This window comes from Moschus berezovskii, chromosome 5 (assembly GCF_049115385.1).
Source record: "Moschus berezovskii isolate FMDL1 chromosome 5, NW_MosBer_1.0, whole genome shotgun sequence".
NCBI classification, from domain to species: domain Eukaryota; kingdom Metazoa; phylum Chordata; class Mammalia; order Artiodactyla; family Moschidae; genus Moschus; species Moschus berezovskii.
Window position 1 is genome coordinate 30,963,037 of NC_142464.1, and position 23,103 is coordinate 30,986,139.

A 23,103-nucleotide genomic window follows, 5' to 3' on the forward strand; every position below is an offset into this window, starting at 1 on the left:
ATAAAGACCAATTATGAAAAGTTTTTAGAGGCTTCTGAAGACAAACTCTGTCTTTGCATGGTATCCTATTTCTAAACTGCTGATTTTGGATGGAAACCTTTGTCTTAAATGTACACAACAAAAGATCTTATTATCTCAGCACCTTAGGCTTTGTTCCATCAATAACCTTTATTCAAATTCAGTAATTGCCCTATGTGTCGAAAAATAAAACCTGGAGACATGTCTAAACCCTGCTTAAAAGCAATGAATTGTAATAAAATTTTACTTTCCAGTGGCATAGGTTTCTTACAGAGAAGGACTTCATTATCCTTTAACAAATTTGAAAAAGTGAGTTTTCTATATTTATTTTCTGATTTTGAATTAAAAGATTTAAGATATTTGAAGCCTATCAGCAAGAATATAGTTCTTAAACTATATCTTTCTTCTGAAAAAGTGTGAGATGTTAATATATATACACTCCCTTTAATATAATGTATTTCATTTAAAGACATGTGCTATGGATACATTTGTTAAAAGTCCTTTAAAGAAAGAAGCCTAAATAATAAAACATTTGAGGCCAGTGTAAAAATGAAGTGGAATTGTACCGGTACTTTCTCCATTAAATATTAAGCACTCATTTTTTGAAAACAACTTTTTTACCTTCTAATGATATGACAATATTCCTATTTTATAAGATATTTAAGTGTAAAACTTTTATGGAGCTCATCATTTTCACTTCTTACAGTTTCAAAAAGGTATCCGAAGCAATTAGATTCTGTTGAATTGGGCTTATGCAACAAAATCTTAGCAGTCCAAATTCCCCCTGGAGCTGGTTGGAGAAGAGCAGGGGTGGCGGTCACTGCACTGAGGACTTTTCTTCCTGACCTGCTTTGTTGAGCTCGTGCATCCTTCATATAACATGAAGAAAGGGAGGGATGGCGAGACTCCTGTTCTTAAAACTGCTATGTCCCTTTTCTCTCAAAAGCAAGCTTCTTCCAGATAAAATGGTGTGTTTGTTTTGTTTGCTTTTCACATTTTATTATGAAATGTTTCAGACACAAAGGAATGTTGAAAGAATTGTGTAGTCCTGTCCCCATCACTTACTTTTTACAATTAACATTTGAGTATATTTGCTTTGTCACATCTCTGTCTCGCTACCCAGCCATCAGTCTATCTTTTTCTTTCTTTCTTTCTTTGGAAAAGGGGTGGGTAAGTGCAAAGTATGTTCTCTATACCTCTGTGATGAGTATGAAAAGTGAAATGAAAGTCTTTGTTGCTTAGTCACGTCCAACTCTTTGGAACACCTCGAAGTGTAGCCCACCAGGCTCCTTGGTCCATGGAATTCTCCAGGCAAGAATACTTCAGTGGGTTGACATTCCCTTCTCCAGGGCATTTTCCTGACCGAAGGACTGAACCCAGGTCTCCTGCATTGTAGCAGATTCTTTACCTTCTGAGCCACTGGGGCTTATATCTAAATGTTTTCTTTGTTCCTAGCACTATGCTAAAGCCTTTACAGTTTAGCCCTAGGCATGCCCTGCTTCTCTTCCCACCCTCCCCACACCCCAGTATACCCAGACTTGCTGTGTGCCAGACTTCTCACCCATCATCTGAATATTACATAGATTCTTGCAGCTTCCACCTGTTTGAAAACTCTCTTCCTTCTATGGAGACTTTTCCCTCCTCTTTAACTCTTACTTATCCTTCAGGATCCTTCAACTGTCACCATCTGGATGAACATTTTCCTCCAGACAATTAACACCTACTTCCAGCGGTAAATGTTTAACAACCCATCGCTGCAGAAAGAAAATGGCCCCCGTTTGTAGGATTTGCAGATTTTGTTGGTATAAATTCTCTTCCCTGCCGCTGGTTTCAAGCTACCGACAGGAAGTTCGTTACCGAGCATGGAGTTTAAGAGATGTGCTCAAGTGTACTCTCCCCAGCTGACAGCAGCACTCCCCACTCCACGGCCTCTTTTTCTCACCCTTGTCACTGTGTGCTGTTGGTGATCAAGTGGTCTACGGCAGAAACCATGTTTCACTCCTATTTCTGTTGCTAGCTGTTAGTTCACGGCAGGCTATAGAATAAAAAAGGATTCACAAGAACACTTAATGAATAAATGATTTGGGTCCTAAATTGTATTCTATAGAGTACCTTCCACACACTGCTGATTCAGTTCAAACTGAGGAATTCCAGTAGTCACTCAATGGATGGATGGGAACAGTGAGCCATAGGGAGCTAGCTAGGGTCTGTAATGTGTCGCCGGTAGCCCATGTGTTAGAACCTGTCTTTGCCCTGGCACTTGACTGCTCATCGCTGTGATGCTGCTGCAATTTTCCAGTTCCCTTCAGAGCCTGTCAGCATTCACTCAGCAGGCCATTTGGCATAGGTGGCTTCCAAACTTCATGAGAAGTCAGCAGGGCACTGAGTTAAGGTCAGGAAGGACACATGGTAAAAGCAGATCTTTAAAGATTCCCTCGGTCTGTGCATTAACCTTTGAGGAAAATGGAGTGTGCCAGAGTGCCTAGCTTTTGAAAATAGTAGCATAATACCACAGGCCTAAAAGAAGATTAGAACTTAAAAGGTAAAGCAAGAGAGAGGCCCAAAAAAGAAGTGATAATTATTTGAATGGAAAAACTAATTGTAATTTTACTTAAAATTGCTAATAGTTTTTAACCTTATGATTGCCTCTCAGTTTTGGACTTTCAAGTTAAGTGATTATATTCTTCTCTGAAAATTTGTTAACAGTAATTGCCTGTTAAAAATTGTTTAATGTGTGGGCTTCTTGGGCTTCCATGGTGGCTCAGATTGATAAAGAATCTGCCTGCAGTGCAGGAGACAGTGGTCCACTGGTTGAGGCTCCGCACTCCCAATGCAGGCAGCACAGGTTCAATCCCTGGCTGGGGAACTAAGATCCGGCATGCCATATGTTTAATGTAAAAAGTATTTTTTGTGCCCTCATTATTCAATATTCTGAATTTTAAGTTGAGCTACTGTGATACATTTCCACAACCTAAATAGAGTTAAGTTCCAAGAATGTTAAACGTGACATTGTATTTGCATGTCACAGCTAGTAAAAGTCTGAAATATGTACATTTTTCCTTGACCTTTCTGTAGAATTGTGGACTGTTGAGGGTTTGCAATTGGCCTAAGTATTTAAATAAGAGTTTTAATGAATAACAACACTAAATATGCAAGAACCTTTATATCTGAACTAATTCTATCCTGCTATTGTGTAGCTCCTCTAAGTTTGATTACATATTAATTCAGATATTTTATTTGAATATTTTACATTTTTCATGGGTTGTAAATGTGTGGTATTCGTTTTGATTTTGATTATGTGGAAAATAGTGAAGGTAATTCCCCAGGATAAAGCTTTGAGATACTCACTTTTAAGGTCTCTTCTTACTGTTCTTTGCTTAAGTTTACTGACTTTTTGAGTAAATACATTTGAATTTTATAAAAGATGTACTAAAACCTCTTACTTACTAGGGTTATTGAGAAATCTAAAGAGAGAGAGCATCTCTTCATTAAGATAAATTACTTACCATTACCATATGCTGTGAATTACTATTTGTTGGGCGCACAGCTATGAATAAAGTAAGATACCTGCTCTGTACTCGCTATAGTACTCTCCAGTAAGTCACTAGGTCTGAAAAATAAGGAAATACTAAACTGGCTCTGACTGTCAGAATGTTCTTTTACACTTAAAATTCCACATTTATTTGAGCATTTTTCTGAGTTCTGGCTCATACTGAACTGAAAAGGACGGCTCTACATAACTTGTTTCCCTTCCTTTCCTATTAGTTTATTTGTTTTTGTTGCTCTGGTTATGGTTTTTACAAGTCCTTTAATGAAAATTTTCTAACAGATTAGCCTTCTTAGATATTTTTCACTTACTTGACTTTACTTTTTTTCCGCTTCTCATTCCTCTTAATATATCCAATTACACTTCTAGACTACTCTTTGCTGCTTTTCTTGTTGTGCTTCTAAATATAGTCACCAGTTTTGGAGTCCTCCCACATGTTCCATTCCTTGTGTCTGTTGGATTGATTTTATGATCTGGCCATACTGTTTTTGGAGAGGGTCAGACTCTTTCCCCTTACTTAGCACATCATGACTTCTGACAGACTGGGTCAGTCAGGCTGGGCAGTATTAAGCATAGCGGGGTAGTGGCACACCAGTCAGTCAGACTGATGCAGGATTTAACTGAACAACTAAAAAAATATTCAGGAAAACCACTATAAGGCGACTAATTGCTACCCCACATTTTTTCCCCCTTAACAAATGTCCTTTAGTAGATCATAAATCATCTAAAATTCAAGCACAGAAACTTTAAACTTTCAAATGGTCTCTAGGACAGGTTTTGTATAAAGAATCACAATTGCACATCATAGATAATAACTAAATATTATTAGAAACACAGAATAAAGTTTTAGGGGGGACCAATAAAGTTTTAGGCACACTCCATTTTCTCCTCCAAAATTTTGACCAATTAACAGACTTAATTAACAGAACCAATTATAAATGAGAATCCGTGTTTCCACTTGGTTATAAGAAAGACAGGATTGTAGCTTAGTATTGCAAGCTCTTCTACCTGCAAATGAATGAAATAAGTTTAAGTTCATATGGGAGAAAGCCATAAGTTCTGGTTTGAGAGATAAGTATTTTTTAACACCAAATAAAAATCCCATTATCTGTATGGACCACAGTAGATTCACCTACTGAAGGATATCTTGCTAGCTTCCATTTTGGCAATTATGAACAAAATTAGTATAGACATCTGTGTATAGGAGTTTGTGTGGACATAAGTTTTCAACTGTCTTGGAACAATACCAAGGAGCAAGAGACAGAACAAGGCTGTGTGCATTTCAAGAACCTGCTAGCATCACTTTTGCTGATGTTGCTCTACCCAAAGCAAGACACGTGGCCATGCCCAGATTGGGAGTGGGGAAGTGATGGGGAAAACAGATGCAAGCCAGTTAGATGTGTACCTCAGAAGGGTATGCATTAGCATCACCTCTGACAAATTAACCCACCCAGAAGAAAAAATTGACCCATTATAGTTTCACTTCCTTGGGGTGAATAGAAAATCAGAGGCCTTTTTGTAGCCATTTCCAAATTGTGTGAGTGTTGCTGTGAATTTTCTTTCTTATAAAAGTGTTACATCAGTGATGAATTGTTTGGCCCTTATCAAACAATGAAAAAGATTTCAAATCCAATTCTTAGAAGTCATAGGAAACAGCAAAAATATTTCTTTCCAAAAAAAGGTCATAAAGCTTGTACTTACCATGAATTAAGAGACCAAAATGTATACCAATTATCACCTATAGACCAGTCTCTGAACAAACTGTGACTTAAACTGTTGAATTACAAACATTTCTGATATTATCTGATATTGTCTGCTAAGAATATTTTGTTATATTCCTATTAGTGGCAGTAGAATTAGAAAGAAAACCTGCTTGTATTAACACTTTCTACAAAGTCCCATATGTTTAAAAAGGATATCTTATCCCCTTTGGCTTCCCCAGTGGCTCAGCAGTAAAGAGCCTGCCTGCAATTCAGGAGACACAGGAGATTCGATTTTGATCCCTAGGTTGGGAAGATTCCCTGGAGGAGGAAATGGCAACCTACTCCAGTATTCTTGCCTGGGAAATTCCATAGACAGGGGAGCCTGATAGGCTACAGTCCATAGGGTCCCAAACAGTTGGACATGACTGAGTGATTGAGCATGCAAGCCATCCCTTTTACTTTGACATATAAAAATCTTAAAAAGAGAACTTTTTTTCTGTTTTGCACTTCTTCAAACACTACCTTGAAAATTTAAAAAGAAAATAGTTTCACTAAAGATCATAAAGCATTATTCTGCTGCTGCTGCTGCTGCTGCTGCTAAGTTGCTTCAGTCGTGTCTGACTCTTTGTGACCCCAGAGACGGCAGGCCACCAGGCTCCCCCGTCGCTGGGATTCGCCAGGGAAGAACACTGGAGTGGGTTGCCATTTCCTTCTCCAATGCATGAAAGTGAAAAGTGAAAGTGAAGTCGCTCAGTCGTATCCGACTCTCAGCGACTCCATGGACTGCAGCCTACCAGACTCCTCCATCCATGGATTGTCCAGGCAAGAGTTCTGGAATGGGTTGCCATTGCCTTCTCCATAGCATTATTCTAAAACTATGTAAATAAAAATATTTAAAAAACAAAAATGTTTATAATAACAATAACCTATGTAGATTGATTATTTTAAATTTGGAAAATGCAGTCAGTGGTAAAACTTAGACTTATGTGTAACTTTTCTTTATAAGTGCTAAAATACAAAATATGTCCCACCCTCTCTCACTAAATCCAGTTCAGTAGTTTTCTGCTTCTTCTTCTAGAATTTGTGCAGTAACCAGTAGATGAAAGAGTATCAAGTGCTAAAACAAATGTTTTACAGCCATTGATACTATAAATATTATAAATACTGTAAATACCCCCAGGGAACATAAGGGGTTAAGAGACTCCCTAGTTTGACCACTTCAAAGGACAACTTTTGCAAAAGAAGTTTCCTAAAGTAGTCTCCAAGCATGGAGACCGGAAATGAGTAGAAGTTCCTGGTGACTCACTTCCTCTTGGTGCCAGCGCAAGTTCTCTTTGTATAAACAGAAGACGACAGGAACCTGCCTCATCTCCTCATTGAGTTTTAATCTCAGAAATTGCTCTTTGGCATTTTGAGAACCTCTAAAGTATCACAGGCAAGCATTTATGCCTAAAAGCATAAGCTTTTAAACTTGATTCACAGATAAATCCTTGGTTTAGTCACTAAGTCATATCTGACACTTACAACCCCATGGACTATAGCCTGCCAGGCTGCTTTGTCCATGGGATTGCCCAGCCAAGAATACTGAAGTGGTTTGCCATTTACTTCTGCAGGGCATTTTCCCAACCCAGGGGTCAACCTGGGTCTCCTGCATTGGCGGGCAGGTTCTTTACTGACGGAGCCATCAGGGAAGCCCAAGGGGAACAAAAAACAACCCTGATTTGACTTACAGCAGTTTGTTATATATGTAAATTAGTCAACTAGTTAGAGTTAAATAAAAAGTCACCTGACTTCTCAACTATGTTTTTAAAATGCAGGAGCAACGGCCGCAGCCAGGAAGGAGGTGATAAGAAACAAGATCCGAGCCATCGGCAAGATGGCCAGAGTGTTCTCAGTTCTCAGGTAAGAGCATGGTCCTCTGCTCTGTTTTGCCTTTGATTATATGTCACTGAATAGTGTCTTAATACTTTAGTCTGGTCATTTAAATATGTTACTAGAAGCTATTTTCTTTTTTTTAATTATATTTTAAAGGGAATTGTTAGTTCCTCACTATTTTAGTCAAATGGAAATCTACTAAATTATTTCTGTAGAGACAGCCTCTAAGTAGACTGCTTCACATTTTATCCGTCTGTGTTCTACAGGACTTTAAAACATTTATTTCACAATAGATTCAGCATATTGTGAAATAGAACAACTGTTATAATCCTATTTTTCATTTACTCCCTGTAGTAGAAGATGTATCTATCAGGTGCATTTCACTAGATTTCTAGGAAATGAACATGAACCATAAAGCTTGTTTATGAGAATCTATATTATTCGAATAAATCATTGAGAATGAAAAGATTATTTAGAGTTTCATTTCCCATATGTTAGTTATTTTTTACATGGATCATGCATCATGTTATTATTATGCATGGACTTAAGAAAACACAAGTATTTTCTTAAAAAGGATTAACTACACTTTACTCTAATTTGGTTATCTATTCTTGGATAACGCAAAGTATATTTCTCTTCAAGAGATTACTTTAATCTACAGTATGATTATATTTGATCAGTATAAAATCAATTCACCATTACATTATTAACAAGGGTAAATAGGACCGTCTTGGGGAAAAGTCCATCTCCACATTGTATAATATCATATTCTAATTTTTTCCAGATTTTTTCCCAACTCTTTTTCATGGAGTAGCTACGGTAGCTTTTTTGATTTCTCCTTCTTGCTATTACTATCTCACTCCTGGTAGAGTCACTAAAGAGTAATTTAGTGATTTGATACCTAAAGCAGGGAGCCGTGAGCAGGATGAAAAGCACCATCATCCTTTCCCAAAGACACCAGATCAAAGTCAGTAATAACTGTGCAGCAGCAGCCAAATCTTTGAAAAGTCATGTTAAAGCTGAAAATAGAGCCTAGTTGCTCCCTGCGGCCTGATGAATGAGGCCACCTTTGCTCTGATGCTTTACATTCCTAACTGAACTTGCAGGACTCATTCATTCCTTCTAAACAAATGTAATAAAACGAAGCAGCAATTCTGTATCATGAAGAAAAAAATTAAATAAAACAATGCAGTAAAACTTAAAGCAGCGATTATATATCATGAAGAAAAATAAATAAAGTATAGCTGATCGCAGCCAGGAAATTAAAAGATGCTTACTACTTGGAAGGAAAGTTATGACCAACCTAGATAGCATATTGAAAAGCAGAGACATTGCTTTGCCAACCAAGGTCTGTCTGGTCAAGGCTATGGTTTTTCCCGTGGTCATGTATGGATGTGAGAGTTGGACTGTGAAGAAAGCTGATCGCCGAAGCATTGATGCTTTTGAACTGTGGTGCTGGAGAAGACTCTTGAGAGTCCCTTGGACTGCAAGGAGATCCAACCAGTCCATTCTAAAGGAGATCAGTCCTGGGTGTTCATTGGAAGGACTGATGCTAAAGCTGAAACTCCAATACTTTGGCCACCTCATGCAATGAGCTGACTCACTGGAAAAAGAGTCTGATGCCGGGAGTGATTGGGGGTGGGAGGAGAAGGGTACGACAGAGAATGAGATGGCTGGATGGCATCACCGACTCTGTGGACATGAGTTTGAGTGAACTCCGGGAGTTGGTGAGGCCTGGCATGCTGTGATTCATGGGGTCGCAAAGAATCGGACACGACTGAGCGACTGAACTGAACTGAACTGATAGTAACTAAGAGAATAATCCATAGGTCAGATTTTTTTAAATCTCCCTTTTGCTGTCTAGTTTTCTCGCCCAAGTCAAATGAGCCCTACTTATTTTGTTGAGCCTCAGCAGGAAAACTTTCCCTGGCTCATTTTTTTTTTTCTAATATTTTTGGTATCATGGAAGATACCCAGCAACACTTTGTTTTGTGACACCTGGTTACAAAATCAGAATTGTTTTCCATATCTTCAGGATTCAGAAGTTATATAATTCCCAACTTTATCTTAGTAGTCATGTCATTTACATAACATGACTTCCATATGAATGTGTGAAAATACAGTGTGTTCTAAGTAAAAAAGGGAAAAAACAACAACAAGGGAGCCAAGGAAGAGGTCAATGTGAGTTCTTATATACATTTTCTCCCTATAAGTCTGATCTTTTTCTTGAAAGAAAATAAAAGGTAATGTCCCCTCCGCCCCCCTTGTGCCTTTGCAGAGAAGAGAGTGAAAGTGTGCTGACGCTGAAAGGCCTGACGCCCACAGGCATGCTCCCCAGCGGCGTGCTTTCTGGAGGGAAACAAACCCTGCAAAGCGGTAAGCAGGCCCATGGGTGCAACCTGTGCCGGCACCTCAATCTGCTCTGTCATTAGAGCCCTGACTCACTCGTCCATTTAAGCGCAATCGTGGTCTTCAGTTCTTCTTAGCTGAAAGAAGGGCTGAATCCGCCCCCATCACTTTGACTGGTCATGCCCCAGTGGTAGCTCCTTCGCTCGCTGGAGTGTGGTCGTACCCCTCCACCACATGTCCTCACTGGCGCACTAATCACGCTTCAGGCCTCACTGTAAGACGGCTCATTTAGCTCACCTACATGCCCTATAGGTGTGACCACTTGGAACCAAGCAGTTGCTCAAAGCAACGTGTTAATTACACGTTTATTAAATGTGCTGGTTATATACTGGAGTGATGAAATAAACACACGCACATGTAAAAATACATATGTAAGTGTAGGATTTAGTGGAGAATGGAAGAAGAGTATAGAAGAATGATCTTGTTTTGAATAGAAGTTGAAGTCAAAGGTGTCTTTCCTCTGACTTACTCATCAAAACTTGAGAGTGACTAGTATCATATTTCATTTTTTAAAAAGGGTGAAAACAGTCCCTTGAAGATAACTTTTGTATTAAAATCTGTAGTTTTTTGGATAAGTGCTATCCAATAGAACTTTTTGTGATGGTGGAAATATCTCTATCTGTACAGGAGCCACTGACAACGTATGGCTGTTGAGTGTTTGAAATATAACTCGTACAACTGAGAAACTGCATTCTACCTAGCTGTCGCTGCTTTGATTTAAATAGCCATATGTAGTTAGTGGCTACTGTATTAGAGAGCCCTGTCAATATGCTCTTTTACTTTTGTTACTTCTGTTATCTATTTTTACCAATATTCTCATTAATTAAAGTACCATTTCAGCATACTTTATGGAAATTTTGCTTTTAGATTAGACCCTACCATAAAAAAATGAAAACAAAAATATGCTCTAAGGTTTTAAAACAGTCTCAGCCTCTTGCTTATTTTCCTGTATCTTTCCCTGAATTTTTTTTTGTGTGTGTCTGTTTTCCTTTCTATTCCTGTCCCTCAGTCTGGAAGATCCTGGTATTCCTATGGTTATGTTATTTAGGTACAGCTCTTTTACATAGAGTGATGCCCAACTTCATGGATACGGTACTGCTAAACGGTCACCTCCTAGCAGCATCACTAAAATTTTCCTTATTTTCATGTGCATTTATTCCAACATCAGTGTATTTGAGTTTCCACCAAAAGAAAAAAATTTCTAAATGAGAGTAGGAAAATACCACAGTAAATAAATAAATAAATCCCCTAATTTATAGCTAAAAAAATTATTTTAGTAACTTTGAAGGAAAAAATCAAAAATTTTCCCACCAAAGTAAAACGTACTCTAAGAACACTGGCATGTTTATTTATCATATACATAATCATTTATATGCACAAAATGCACAACTACCTAATTAACTAAAATCTGCATAGTTTCTGAGAAGCACAGTTTTACAGTACAGCAAGTGTATTATCAGAAACTATGGATCACAGTTGCTTTAGAAGAATACACTTAATAATGGACAATACACATGTCTAATATGTGTTGGTGCTGGTGCAACTCCAGATTTTTTTGCTTTACTTTTAAATTTAAGTGACTTGAGTTCTTACAATCCTTTGTTTTGTTTTCAGATTTTCACCTGTGTTTTAACCTGGAATTTTTAGTTGTTCTGTTGTTTATTTTAGATCCATTTGTTTGCCGTTTGGTGTTAAACTTACACACACACAAGCACATACCCACAGCAGACATAAGGTTTACAACCTTGTCAGTCCTGAGAATTTGAAAAGTCAGTGTATATTTTAAACGATGTACACTAATACAGTTTCAAAATTCATTGTCTGATTCGCTTAAATCTATCTGAAAGGGGGAAACTACTTAAAGTTTTACTGTTTAGTTTTTCTCCATGGTGGTAACCATCATACATTTTTATCATAAGGAATTTAGAATGCACTGTAAGTAAATTATAGTGCACATTTGGCAGTTGCTCTAGTCTTAAAACCTTAAATTATAAGAAACATGCAAATTAAAGTCAAGGGGTAGGATTTTAATATTAAACATTTTGGAATTACAAAGAAGTTTTGCATTTTAAAAATGCACTTAATTAGGGAAATATCCCTTAACCTTGACAACATAGAAAAACTCATGCTCCTGTATAGCAAGAACATAGACCCTAAGCTTATTATAAAAATTGCTGATAAAGCAATGGACTTTTAAAGTTTTGCCTCTGAAATATGCTGAGGTTTCAGTATTTAGACTGACTTTTCTTTCAAATACTAATAGAATTATTGCTGCTACTGGCATGTTACCACTTGATGGTAACATTTCAAGAGTTTTGTTTCTAAAATTGATATTCCAGTGAGGAAAGCTGATTGTAAACTGGGTTTCCTGGCAGAAGGTATCCAGACTACCCCATTGCCTTCCTCCTCCTTTTCCTTTCTCCCTCACACTTGAAACATGCTCAGTGTTTGTCGTAGAGTCACATGTGTCATCAGCTTGGAGGCAGCTCTTAATTTGCATGCCCCCTGCTTTTCCATTCCACTAGGAGATTGTGCTATTTAATATTAAATAGTGTGAATTATTCCACTGACGATATGGCAGTGCTTCAAGTTTTGCCATTTGGGGGGACATTTTAAAATTGTAAATCACCAGTCATAGCAGTGGATTTTTTTCATACTTCACATGAGTCAGATGCACATTTTCGATTGACCTAGTCCCTTGTAGATTCAATCTAAGTCAGAGAAAGCATTCCTGAGTGTTTTCCTAAAGGGTTAATCATGTGGTCATTTATTTAGTGAGCAAAATCCAAAGTGGCTCACTTAGATATGTGTATCCAGCTCATTAAAAAAAAAAAAAACTTATCATTTTCATGTTTTTTTTTTCTTTCTTTTTAGCATTTCTGTTTTGTTGTCTGTGCCAGAATCCAGCACTTACAGGAACACTAATCATCTTAGCTCCCTTGATCGTCACTGATTTGTTCTTAGAGTTAAAAATCCTCTGCTCATTTTTCTCATTCATTTTGCACCCCCTTTCTTCTCTTCAGCTACTGTTGAGGCTATTGAGGCTGATGAAGGTAAATTGGCCAGTCCCCTTTCTGTTGTACCTGCAACAGATAAGGGCTCTGCTGGGTGTATTCATTTCTTTCTTTCTTTTTTTTCTTTTTTCCTTTTTTTTTTTTTATTTCTTTTGCTGTAGCTTGTAAAGAGTGTGTGGGTGTTGGGCTAACAGTTGTGGCTCAGTATTAACCAAAATGTTCTTGCTTTAAAGGGGAAAATGTCCTTTTCTGGTTTGTTTGTTTGTTTTTTTCCCTTAAAGCTATGTTTGACTTTGTATATAATGATCCTAGCATAATCACAGAAAACAAAAGGATAACAGATCTTGAACATGTGGGGTGGGGGTTATGGCAGCCGTTTTGACAAACAATGGATAAAACAATATTCTTCGAGCTGAACCATGTCCCTCCCTCAAATCACTTTCAGTCAGCATTGAAAAGGAGAGGATAAAAATAGTTTTATGAAATCTAGTCTTCAGAAATTTCTAGCAAAAAACAAAAGTTCACTTGAATAGTACTTTGTTGTAGTTCAACGTTAATTTTTGTCTCTAAAAAATATCCTAACAAGAGACAGCTGTATTCAAGATAAACAGTTCTGCTAGTCTTATGAAATTTTAACCTACTGGTATTTGTAGGACAGCTAGCACCACCAAGATATTTTAAAGAGTTCAAAAATATCTAGTGGCTGTGGAAGTGACTGGTAACAAGCATAGTGAATATTGTCATCACTCAGCTGGTTAATGTCCACTGAGTGTCTACTTTGCGCCATGCACTGTGCTGCGAGCCTCAGGAAAGTCGAGATACATACATCACTGACTGTGACCCAGCCCTGCTCAGTGACGACAGAGCGGACCTCTCGCAGTTTCTTTTGTGCTCTTTAAATGTCAAGTTACGAGAGAACTGCTTATCCAAATAGTTTTTAATGTGATACATACCATATCCCCTGAAAATGTTTAAAAGAATAATTTGAAGTTCCCCTTTAAAACAAAATTCTTCAGTTGTATTTTGTTCTTGCAAGATAATGTTTTATTGTTCCCAAAATTGTGTGATATGTTCCTTTGATATGATGTAAAATGTGCCTCTTTAGACTCTCTCATTTGTATGTGATTTGGATACAGTAGGGGAAATGATAGCACTGTAAGAGAAAATACAACTGTTTCCTAAATAGCAGTGAATAAACTGCTATTTATGTGGGAATTCTCTATTCCTCTTGGCAAATTCTAATCTGCAGTGTGCATTCTCGTTGATAGTTTGGCTGTTTTCTGTGGTTTCTGTGACTCTGTGTTGTGTTAAGTATACTACCAATGTAAATTGCTAATACCCATTGTCTGACCAGCAACTACAGCAGAGCACACATTCTTCCAGACCAGGGTAGACAGAATAATTAGAAACGGAGCCCTATTCCAGACATAGCCCTTGTTCTCGCTAGATTTTGAAATTCTATGCTCCCACTCTATTGGCTTTTCAAACCTTACACAACCTAAAAAAGAGATTGTACTTTTACCATTTCAATTCATAAAATCGCGTCATCAATTATGATGACTAACTTTTTATATTTATTCATTATGATGAAATGATATTCACAGTACTTTAGCAAAACAGTAGATACTGCTTTTGTCCCTGAAAATCACTGAGTTCATTTTCAGGGTGGGTGCTCATTAGACAGCTCTGTTATTTTTATGATTTCTGACTGAATTAGAGAAGAATTAAAAAGCTTTGCTTTGGGCCTTGGTCTTTCCCCATTTCCCCATCTTCTTCCTCTCATAGTTGACTAATCACCATGATGCTAACCTTTAAAATGCAGAGGGGGAACGAACTGTTTCTCATCGTTTAACGAGTTTGGAAGCAACTGTGTCTATCTTTTAAGAATCTCATCCATACTAATGAAAAGCACTGTACATTTGTGTGGGAGTGGCTAGCAAAGTTTCGGCTTGAAACTGCTTTCCTTTTTTTCTCAAATAGGGTAGGAAGGATAAAGGTACAATGAAATTGTCCTTCATCAGCCATGGAGATGCAGCCCAATTCAACACTGGTGATTGGCCCTTCAGTGTCTGGCTTGCGTTTTCACAGGGAGTAAAGCAATCTGGTGTTCCCCATTTATGTATGGTTCCCCATTTATGTACTTTATTTTCAGCTCACTGGTTGGTGCACCTATTGAAGAAAACCTTAAGTCTCTTGTGCAAATGCTTTATCTATCTCTGGAGCATAGTAGGATAACTGGGGAAAAAAATCAAATATTAGTGCTCCCCTTTTGAAAATTCCATATTTTCATTGGATAAGGCCCAAACCATTCACATTCATTTTTGCTTAAAATTGCATAAAGTGTTTTCCCTTTGTTATTTGTGAACCATCATTTAACATCTACATTGATCTACTAAGAAAGAGTTTTTCTTTAATTTATGCAGTAGACCAGATGAACATCAGTTTGGCCTGTTTGCTGCTGAAGGAAAGACCAAATTTTTCTGCTTAGTGACGTGATCTTGATTTTTCTCAATTTCTTTTGCCTTGTCATCCACTCCACATATTTCCTAAGTTGAGTGGAGAAGCAGATGTTTATAATTTCATTTTTTTTTTCATGCCACCATTAAATTGTTTGCCAAGAAAATCTCTCTGGGATGCTGAGATGGCATGGAAATGCCCCAAGTTCATTCCTTTTGTAGCTCCTTTTAGTTTCTGCTCTAAGCTCTTTACTAGATTTTTAGATCTATCTGCTTCATTGAGTCTACTGAATTTGCTATTACTAGCACAATGGAACAGTAAAAGTAGGGCCATGTCCTGTCTCTCTAGGTTAGGGCATTTAATACAGTAATTGTGCCGAGGATGAGGCCAGTGGATGCTGGGCCTACAGACCTATTACTGGTAGCACTTTTTATATACCACTTTTTATATACCACTTCATGGATCTAACCATTCATGAAGGCAATAAAAACCTTTACATCTTACTAACTTGAAGAGGACATTTTGATTGGCAAGAGACATTGGCTGTTACCAAACCTCTCGGTTATCTTCGGGTATGGTAAGGAGTCTGTTGTGTTGTGTTCAGGTCCCGTCACTTTGTTCTCTACTAAAGGATTCCCTCTCTCACTGCGAAATTTCTAACATCACCTGATTCAACAGCTGTGCCCTTTGTGTTCCTCTAGCTAACCCTGATTTTTCTTTTCTTAATGATTTTCCATTTAGCTATCAAAGGATTTTCACCACAACATAAGATCACTAGCTTCGAGGAGGCCAAGGGCTTAGACCGAATTAACGAGAGGATGCCACCTCGCAGAGATGCCATGCCCTCCGACGCCAACCTTAACTCCATCAACAAGGCTCTCGCCTCAGAGACTAACGGCACGGACAGCAATGGCAGTAATAGCAGCAATATCCAGTGACCACTTCCTGTTCACCTTTTTTTTTTTTTTTTTTTTGAGCTGCAGGGCATGATGGGGATGGCTGCGTATCAGCAGTTGGATGTTCTTGACTCTGATGGTAGCTTATTTGCTCTGGGGCCAGGAGTTGGATTCAGTTTACACTATCATTAAAAAAGAGGGAGAGAGAATTATAAACTATATTTTGGTGGGGGTGGTGATTAAACACCTCTTTTGGGTATGCCTTTTAAAAAATGCTTATAGGGAAAAAAAATTTTAAAAAGAAAGCTAATGCTAGTATATACTGCAATGTTAGGGGAATGTACATGTTTTCCTACTGCATTGGGGGACTTCTAGATAGGTTAACGAGAGGTCTTTTATTATGTTACTGGACACGAAAACTTTGTCTAATTTCTTACTCTATTGTACGTTTACAGTTGCAGCACTAAAAATGGATGACATCAACCATTTTTAACAAAATGATGTACAAACTAAATAAGGACTATTTATTGATAATGTTTTGCTACTCTTGTCAGACAATGGCTATAAAATGAATTAGGCAGTCTTAAAAAAAAAAAAAAAACACAGAAAAAGAAAAAAAAAAAAAGAATGTTGCAAAGCAAATTTGTTAAAATGCCAAAAAGGACAGTTTAATTTTGTACAGATTATGCTTACCTCAGGTTTCTTTAGTGTGCTTTGAATGCCTTTCTTTCCATATTAACACATATTACTTTAGCAATGAATACCTTTCCTTTTCTTTTCTTTAAGTTTTAAAAAACTGGAATAATTAATTCTATCTTTTTTTTTTTGCTGTTTATATTTAGGAGTTTTTGTTGATAAATCAAGTCTTGGTTGTGGCTTGCTGAATTAAATATTTATGAGTGGTGCATTTTTAAGTATAGTAAACAAGACACCATATTAAGTACAGTGATAAAGCATCTATATTCTGTAAAAAAAAAAATCTGCCTATGCATGTTTTTTAAGAAACAAAATGGCTGTATCGGCCTGTATGAGACTGTAATGCGCTTAGTGGTCTGACATATACTGGAAATGTATGTATACTGGCGTACTTTATATTCTCTAAAATGCTTCATGCCTTTGAAATTTTGTAATCAAAAAAAAGCTTTGAAAAAATCTAAAGGGGAGAGTATTCTTAAAAGTTTTTAACATAAGCTTGTCAGTGCACATATAGATGGTTAGCATGTTTAGCAAACCTTGTGAAATTTTAAATAAGTTTGTAGTTACATGTGGAACTCTAAATGCATGGTAACTGTTAATGTCATAACGGTTTAGTTATTTTGTTCTGTTCTGTCATGTGCCACAAAATATGTACTTTTTTCACTTTTTTCCCTTTGTATATCAGTTATGGGTTACAACTGGTTCATTCTGAAAACAACCACCACCACAAAAGTCCATTAATATTTTTTAAAAATTGTATAAGTGCCCAAGTAATTCACTACAGCCTAAAGCCTTGCCTTTGTAATTTGACTTCTGAGATGTTGGCAATCAAAGCATGCACTTGTAACAATGAAAAAGAAAAAAGCATTTTATATTACTACTCAATAAAATGTGCATGAACTTAAAGAACTCTCCTCCTTTCCCTGAGTCTGCTGAAAGGATTTACATGCACAGCCACCAAGTTGTCCTTAGGTGCTCGGCCCACCCCAGGCTCCATAGATTGACTCTCACTGGCTTGTCTGAGAGCCTCCTGCTCTCAGGTGTGGTGCCTGCTTCCACTGTAAGAATCTTGGTGGCTCTGTGTGTCAAATCAGACAAGAAAAATATATTGAAAGAGCAAATGCTGTCTTCTGGCTCCCTTGAAGATGGGAGCCAGTTAAGAACCAGAGCATTCCTTTTTATTGAAAAAAAAAAATTGTTATCAGGTTGTTTCAGTTGTATTGGATGCCCTGTGTGCTAAATCAAAAAGAACTCAGCTACTAAGTGCATTTTCACCGCAGAAGAGAATTGCATTTGTATCAATAGTGAAATTTGTATCCTGGCGCTTCAGCTAATATCTAATCACCTGAAGATTTAAGAGACACCAAATATTAGTTTGTTTCTAACATTGTTCATTTTCAGTGCACTTTGTTTTATGTAATAAAGTATGCCTGTTATATTAAATAATAAGATTATGGCAATTAGTGATATAGTGTACCAAAAAAAGATGTTCTAGATATATTCTCTGACAAAGACTATCCCAAATTTATTTTGATGAATTCAAGCCTTTTTCCCCCGTGGGTATTTTTCCATCCTTTAAAAAAAATGACACCCAAGGAAAATATTTAGATGCGATATTTATTAGAATGATATGAAAGAAATGGTAATTCTGATACCAAGGTGTTTATTTTCTTTCTAATAACAGCAGAGAAAATATCCCAACCAAAAAAATCTTTTCTTTGGATTCCTTTCTTTTACAAATTGTTCTGAGGCAACTATGGCATAGAAATAAACATTTGACATTAAAATAAGTGGTTGATGTGAGTATTGCCTGGTCTTTCTGCTCAGTAGTTAGGAAAGTTATAGCGTATATTTTTGCATAATAATTCAGTCTATCAGAGAAATCAATGTAGAGCTGAAGTTATTTCTCTAAAAGAGATAACATGCCTGATCATCAGTTATTAGCTCTGTTTCCTTCACTTTTGGGGAAACTGTTGGTTTCTTAAGTTGCTTATCTCCTGACTGGCTAAACACACACACACACAGCCTTCTGTCTTCTGCCCTTCTTCACCCTCCCCCAAGGTGACTTACATCTCATGGGGTTTAAACCCAGTGCAGAATTTTTATCTAACTTTTCTAGATTAAGAGCTAGATTTGACTGACCCTAGGTCTGCAAGTTTTCTTACCTAAAATATCTTCTACTTATAGTCTTTTAAAAGGCTTCCCTGATAGCTCGGTTGGTAAAGAATCTGCCTGCAAAGCAGGAGACCCTGGTTTGATTCCTGGGTAGGGAAGATCTGCTGGAGAAGGGTAGGCTACCCACTCCAGTTTACTTGGGCTTCCCTTGTGACTCAGCTGGTAAAGACTCCGCCTGCAATGTGGGAGATCTGGGTTCAGTCACTGGGTTGGGAAGATCTCCTGGAGAAGGGAAGGGCTACCCACTCCAGTATTCTGGCCTGAGAATTCCATGGACTGTATAGTCCATGGGGTCGCAAAGAGTCAGACTGAGCAACTTTCACTTCTTCTTTCACTTCACTTTCATAGCCTTTTAAAATAGTTTTTGAAGAAAAGAAAGAAAAATCTTCAGACACTAAACTTGTATGAGGAGCAAAGTGATGAAGGGAGGAACCTCTCCGGATGTCAACTGTGGGGTTCCCAAGGACAGCATGTCAGAGGGGAAGCGTCTGTACTAACAGCCCAGAGAGTGTCATGCTGATGCTGAATCCCTCAGAAGGATCTTGTCCCAATACATTTCTTCCCTTCTATCCCCCACCACATTTATGTGAGATTATAAACCTGAGGACACATCCATCTTTCTGCCTAGAAACTAGGGCCCCAACTTGAAGCCAGCACCACAGGAGGGACCGTACCATGCGGTGACTTGAATGTCTCACACTTGTCTAGTTCAGTGTCTCTCATGTACTGGAAGCCCCTTGAGCTGGGCAAATCTATGTTACCCAGACTAACGTATGTCCTTTTCCTATTGTAGGTAGCCTTCGACTTTATTCATGCCACAGGAAACAGCCTCTGCTGTGTTCCTCAGATTGTTCTAGGCTCGTATTTTTTCCACACACAGACACACACACACAAATGCCTGGCAGTCTTATTATTTAGTCGCCAAGTCGTGTCCAACTTTTTGCAGCCCCATGACCTGTTTTCCCAAGCAAAAACACTGGAATGGGTTGCCATTCCCTTTTCCAGGCAATCCCCAACCCAGGGATCAAGCCCACGTCTCCGTCTCCTGCATTGGCAGGTGGATTCTGTACCACTGAGCCACCAGGGAAGCCCAACAATCTTGACAGCCTATCAATTTTCATTACAATGTTAAATGTTAGCAGTCTGTCTTACTAAAACAGTAAGACAGTGTCTGCCTTAAGGCTGAACTGCTTTGTAATGCCATTTTTACTTGCTCTTTCATCTTTATTCCTTTTATATAAAGTTTGAGGTAATGCCAACCACAGAAGCTCCTGGTGAGGTCCTTTCATGATAAATTTGTTTTTTTATAAATGCATACCTAGTAATGGGAGGCAAAAGTGAAAAGTGAAAGTCACTCAGTCATGTCCAACTCTTCGGCGTATGAACTGTAGCTAGGCAGGCTCCTCTGTCCAAGGAATTCTTCAGGCAAGAATACTGGAGTGGATTGCCTTTGCTTTCTCCAATGGGAGACAAGAAGTGGCCAAAGAAATGGTCGTATTCCTGGTGATGGCATTTTCAAGAGGCAATACTGGCAAATTAGAATCATGTGGGAAAATGGGGACCCAGCAAGGAAGAGCGGCTATTTTAAGGAACAATTAAAGAAACTCAAAAGGTCAAGGGGAAAGAGACATAATAGCCTTAACATTGAGTTGATTATTCCAAAGTTCAGTCAGTTCAGTCACTCAGTCGTGTCCGACTCTTTGCGATCCCATGAATCACAGCACACAAGCCCTCCTTGTCCATCACCAACTCCCAGAGTTCACTCAAACTCATGTAGACCTTGCTTAAATCAGAATGATGCCAACTGACCGTAGATGTTGCTAGTGAATGAGGCAGCTTAACTAGAAAGTAAACTTTAGAAGAAAGTGGAGGCCTCCCCTTCGCTGGAAGGATTAAAACCTAGGCAGACTCAATTCAGTGCCATAAGCATCTTCTGAACGATGCTTCATGGAAAGAGCCATGCTCGATACAGTAGAAGGCATGCTCTTCAGAGATAATATTGAAGCTACGTTCCAACAGGAAGAGTCCAATTCCGTCTAATTATCCAGTCTCTGGGGAGCACAGAACTTTAGTTTGCAGACTGTTCCTTGGAACTGTCACGCGAGTGTATGCTCTTTGGTTCTTCGTCTCATCACAGCAAAGATTTGGAGTGACGGACATTAAAGCCAACTCGGCGTGTCACAGCTCTCGGGTCTTGGACAGACCGTGTTATAACTCTCAGGTCTCGAACGGACCGTGTTATAGCTCTTAGACAAATCAGTGTTACAGCTCAGTGTTACAGCTCTATTTTATTTAGAAGATAGCAGGAAAATCCATCTTCAAGGCGTGAGGGAACGTCAATCCAAAGACACGAAAAGTGCCCAGCACATGGGGGAGAGAGAGAGCGAGCTAGCTTTGGCTCCTCTTTTTATGGTTTTTTGTGTTTTTTTTTTTTTCCCCTGGGCCTATCCTGTGTAAACTGGGCCAGCCAGGAGTGTTGTTTGCTTTACCTGAGGTTCTCACTCCGGTCCTCGGACCTTCCTTAGTTCTTTTTTCGTGGGCTTTTCTCTTCCTTATCTTTTAGCCACCGCCAGTCTGGACTCTTTTCCCTATTCTACCTACCTAACAGAACTTCATGTTTACAGGAATGTCATGGGGCTGAGCTTTCTGCATCGGCCAAAACAGCCTATTAATCTGTTTTGTACGTTGAGTTCTATATAAGATGTCCGCTGAGAAGAGTCTCCACTATATTAAAAAGCTCAAAGACTATTATATAGGGTTAGCGCAAAGCAAAGTAGACTTAAACTCCAGTTTTAAGAGGTTCTTATCAAGTTATATTCTGAAATCAATTTACATTAAGTGCAAGAGACATGTAGGTTTCTTCCCAAACAGTTCCACATTACCAACAGTGCTAAGTGCAACATCTTCAAGGCATATGAGGGCTGTTCACAATCTCACTCTTCCTGTTCTACCCCCACTTCCCCAAACGGAACTTGAGCTTTAGCCATGCCAGACACTTAACAGTGCTCAGAAAACACCAGGTTTCCTTAAGCCTCTAGGTCTTTATTCATACATCTTCTATGTGGAATGACCTCTCCTTTATGGATGTCAAATTTACCTTAAATACTTGGACCAGGCATTTCCTCCTCTCTTAAATGCATTGTGTCCTGCACTGCCTGTATTTTAGCATTTAATACACTGTTTAATTGTTCATTGTCTTTGTCTGACACTTCAGAAAGAATTGCTTATCTTTGTTTTCTCAGCATGTAACAGTGCCTGGCATAGTATTTCTTGGAAGAATAGCAGGGAGGGAAAGAGAATGAAAATGTTTTCAGCGTGATCTCAAGATACGGGTTACCCCAGAGTCCAAGTGCCAACCCTTATTAAAGGACAGTGAAAAAACTTACCCTACCTCAGTTTTCCCACTCTTTCACATAAGTCTCTCCTTGGACCTGAACGTCTGGAGTGGAATCTATATTTTAATGAGCATCACCAAAATTCTTATGATCCGACAAGTTTGAGAAACCATGTCCTACTTTATTTCTATAGAAAATTTAAAGTTCAGTCCTCTCTAATTCAACAGTGTATCTGGCATGGACAAATATTTCACTGTTTACAATTGCAATTGCCTCCCAGGTGGTGCTCGTGGTAAAAAAAAACATGCCTGCCAATGCAGGAGACATAAAAGATGTGGGTTCACTCCCTGGGCTGGGAAGATCCCCTGGAGAAGGAAATGGCAGCGCACTCCAGTATTCTTACCTGGAGTATCCCATGGACAGAAGAGCTTGGGAGGGCACAGTCCATAGAGTTGCAAAAAGTCAGACACAAATGAAGCAACTTAGCATGCATGCATTGCTACTGCACAGAATTATGCATAATGAATTTAATTTTTGCTTACAGTTTAATGAATATTAATTTAGATGAAAATATGGAAACTTAAAAGTATTTATGTAAACCTCAACATCCACTACTAAACAGGTTATGGGGAGGATGTGGTGGCCTTTTCAAGTTTATAAGACTTAACCAAGAAATAGAGACAAGGTGGTAACTCCAGATATTCTTCTGTGAAGAATCAATGAAAAAACTCCATTTGTCTCAAAGTGAAGGAAATGCTTTCATATTGAAATGGCTGTTTCCTCCACATCACTCCTCCTAGGATAACAATCTCACTCACCATCACCACCAGTTGGTTTATCTTTAAGAATCTCATAGTGTACCTGAAGTTTTACTATGAGAAAGTCATTCCTTTGACTTCAACAATACTTTCTCCAAAAGTCCTTTATTAAAAGATTCACAGTAGAGAAGAACACTACAAGCCACTGTCAGCTGCTAAC

General features: G+C 38.3%; 1 protein-coding gene across 2 annotated transcripts in view; it reads left to right on the forward strand.

Moving 5' to 3' along the window:
- PPP3CA (protein phosphatase 3 catalytic subunit alpha) overlaps nucleotides 1-16,596 on the forward strand; it is a 335,331-nt gene extending 318,735 nt beyond the window's left edge. The window contains exons 11-14 of one of the 2 annotated variants that reach the window (XM_055435143.2): nucleotides 7,086-7,170; nucleotides 9,422-9,519; nucleotides 12,576-12,605; nucleotides 15,765-16,596. In XM_055435143.2, coding sequence (XP_055291118.1) covers nucleotides 7,086-7,170; nucleotides 9,422-9,519; nucleotides 12,576-12,605; nucleotides 15,765-15,961 — 410 coding nt within the window. In that variant the 3' untranslated portion in view covers nucleotides 15,962-16,596. The remainder of the gene's footprint in view (nucleotides 1-7,085; nucleotides 7,171-9,421; nucleotides 9,520-12,575; nucleotides 12,606-15,764) is intronic. The other variant, XM_055435142.2, reaches the window with a different exon arrangement.
- Nucleotides 16,597-23,103: the final 6,507 nt, after the last annotated feature.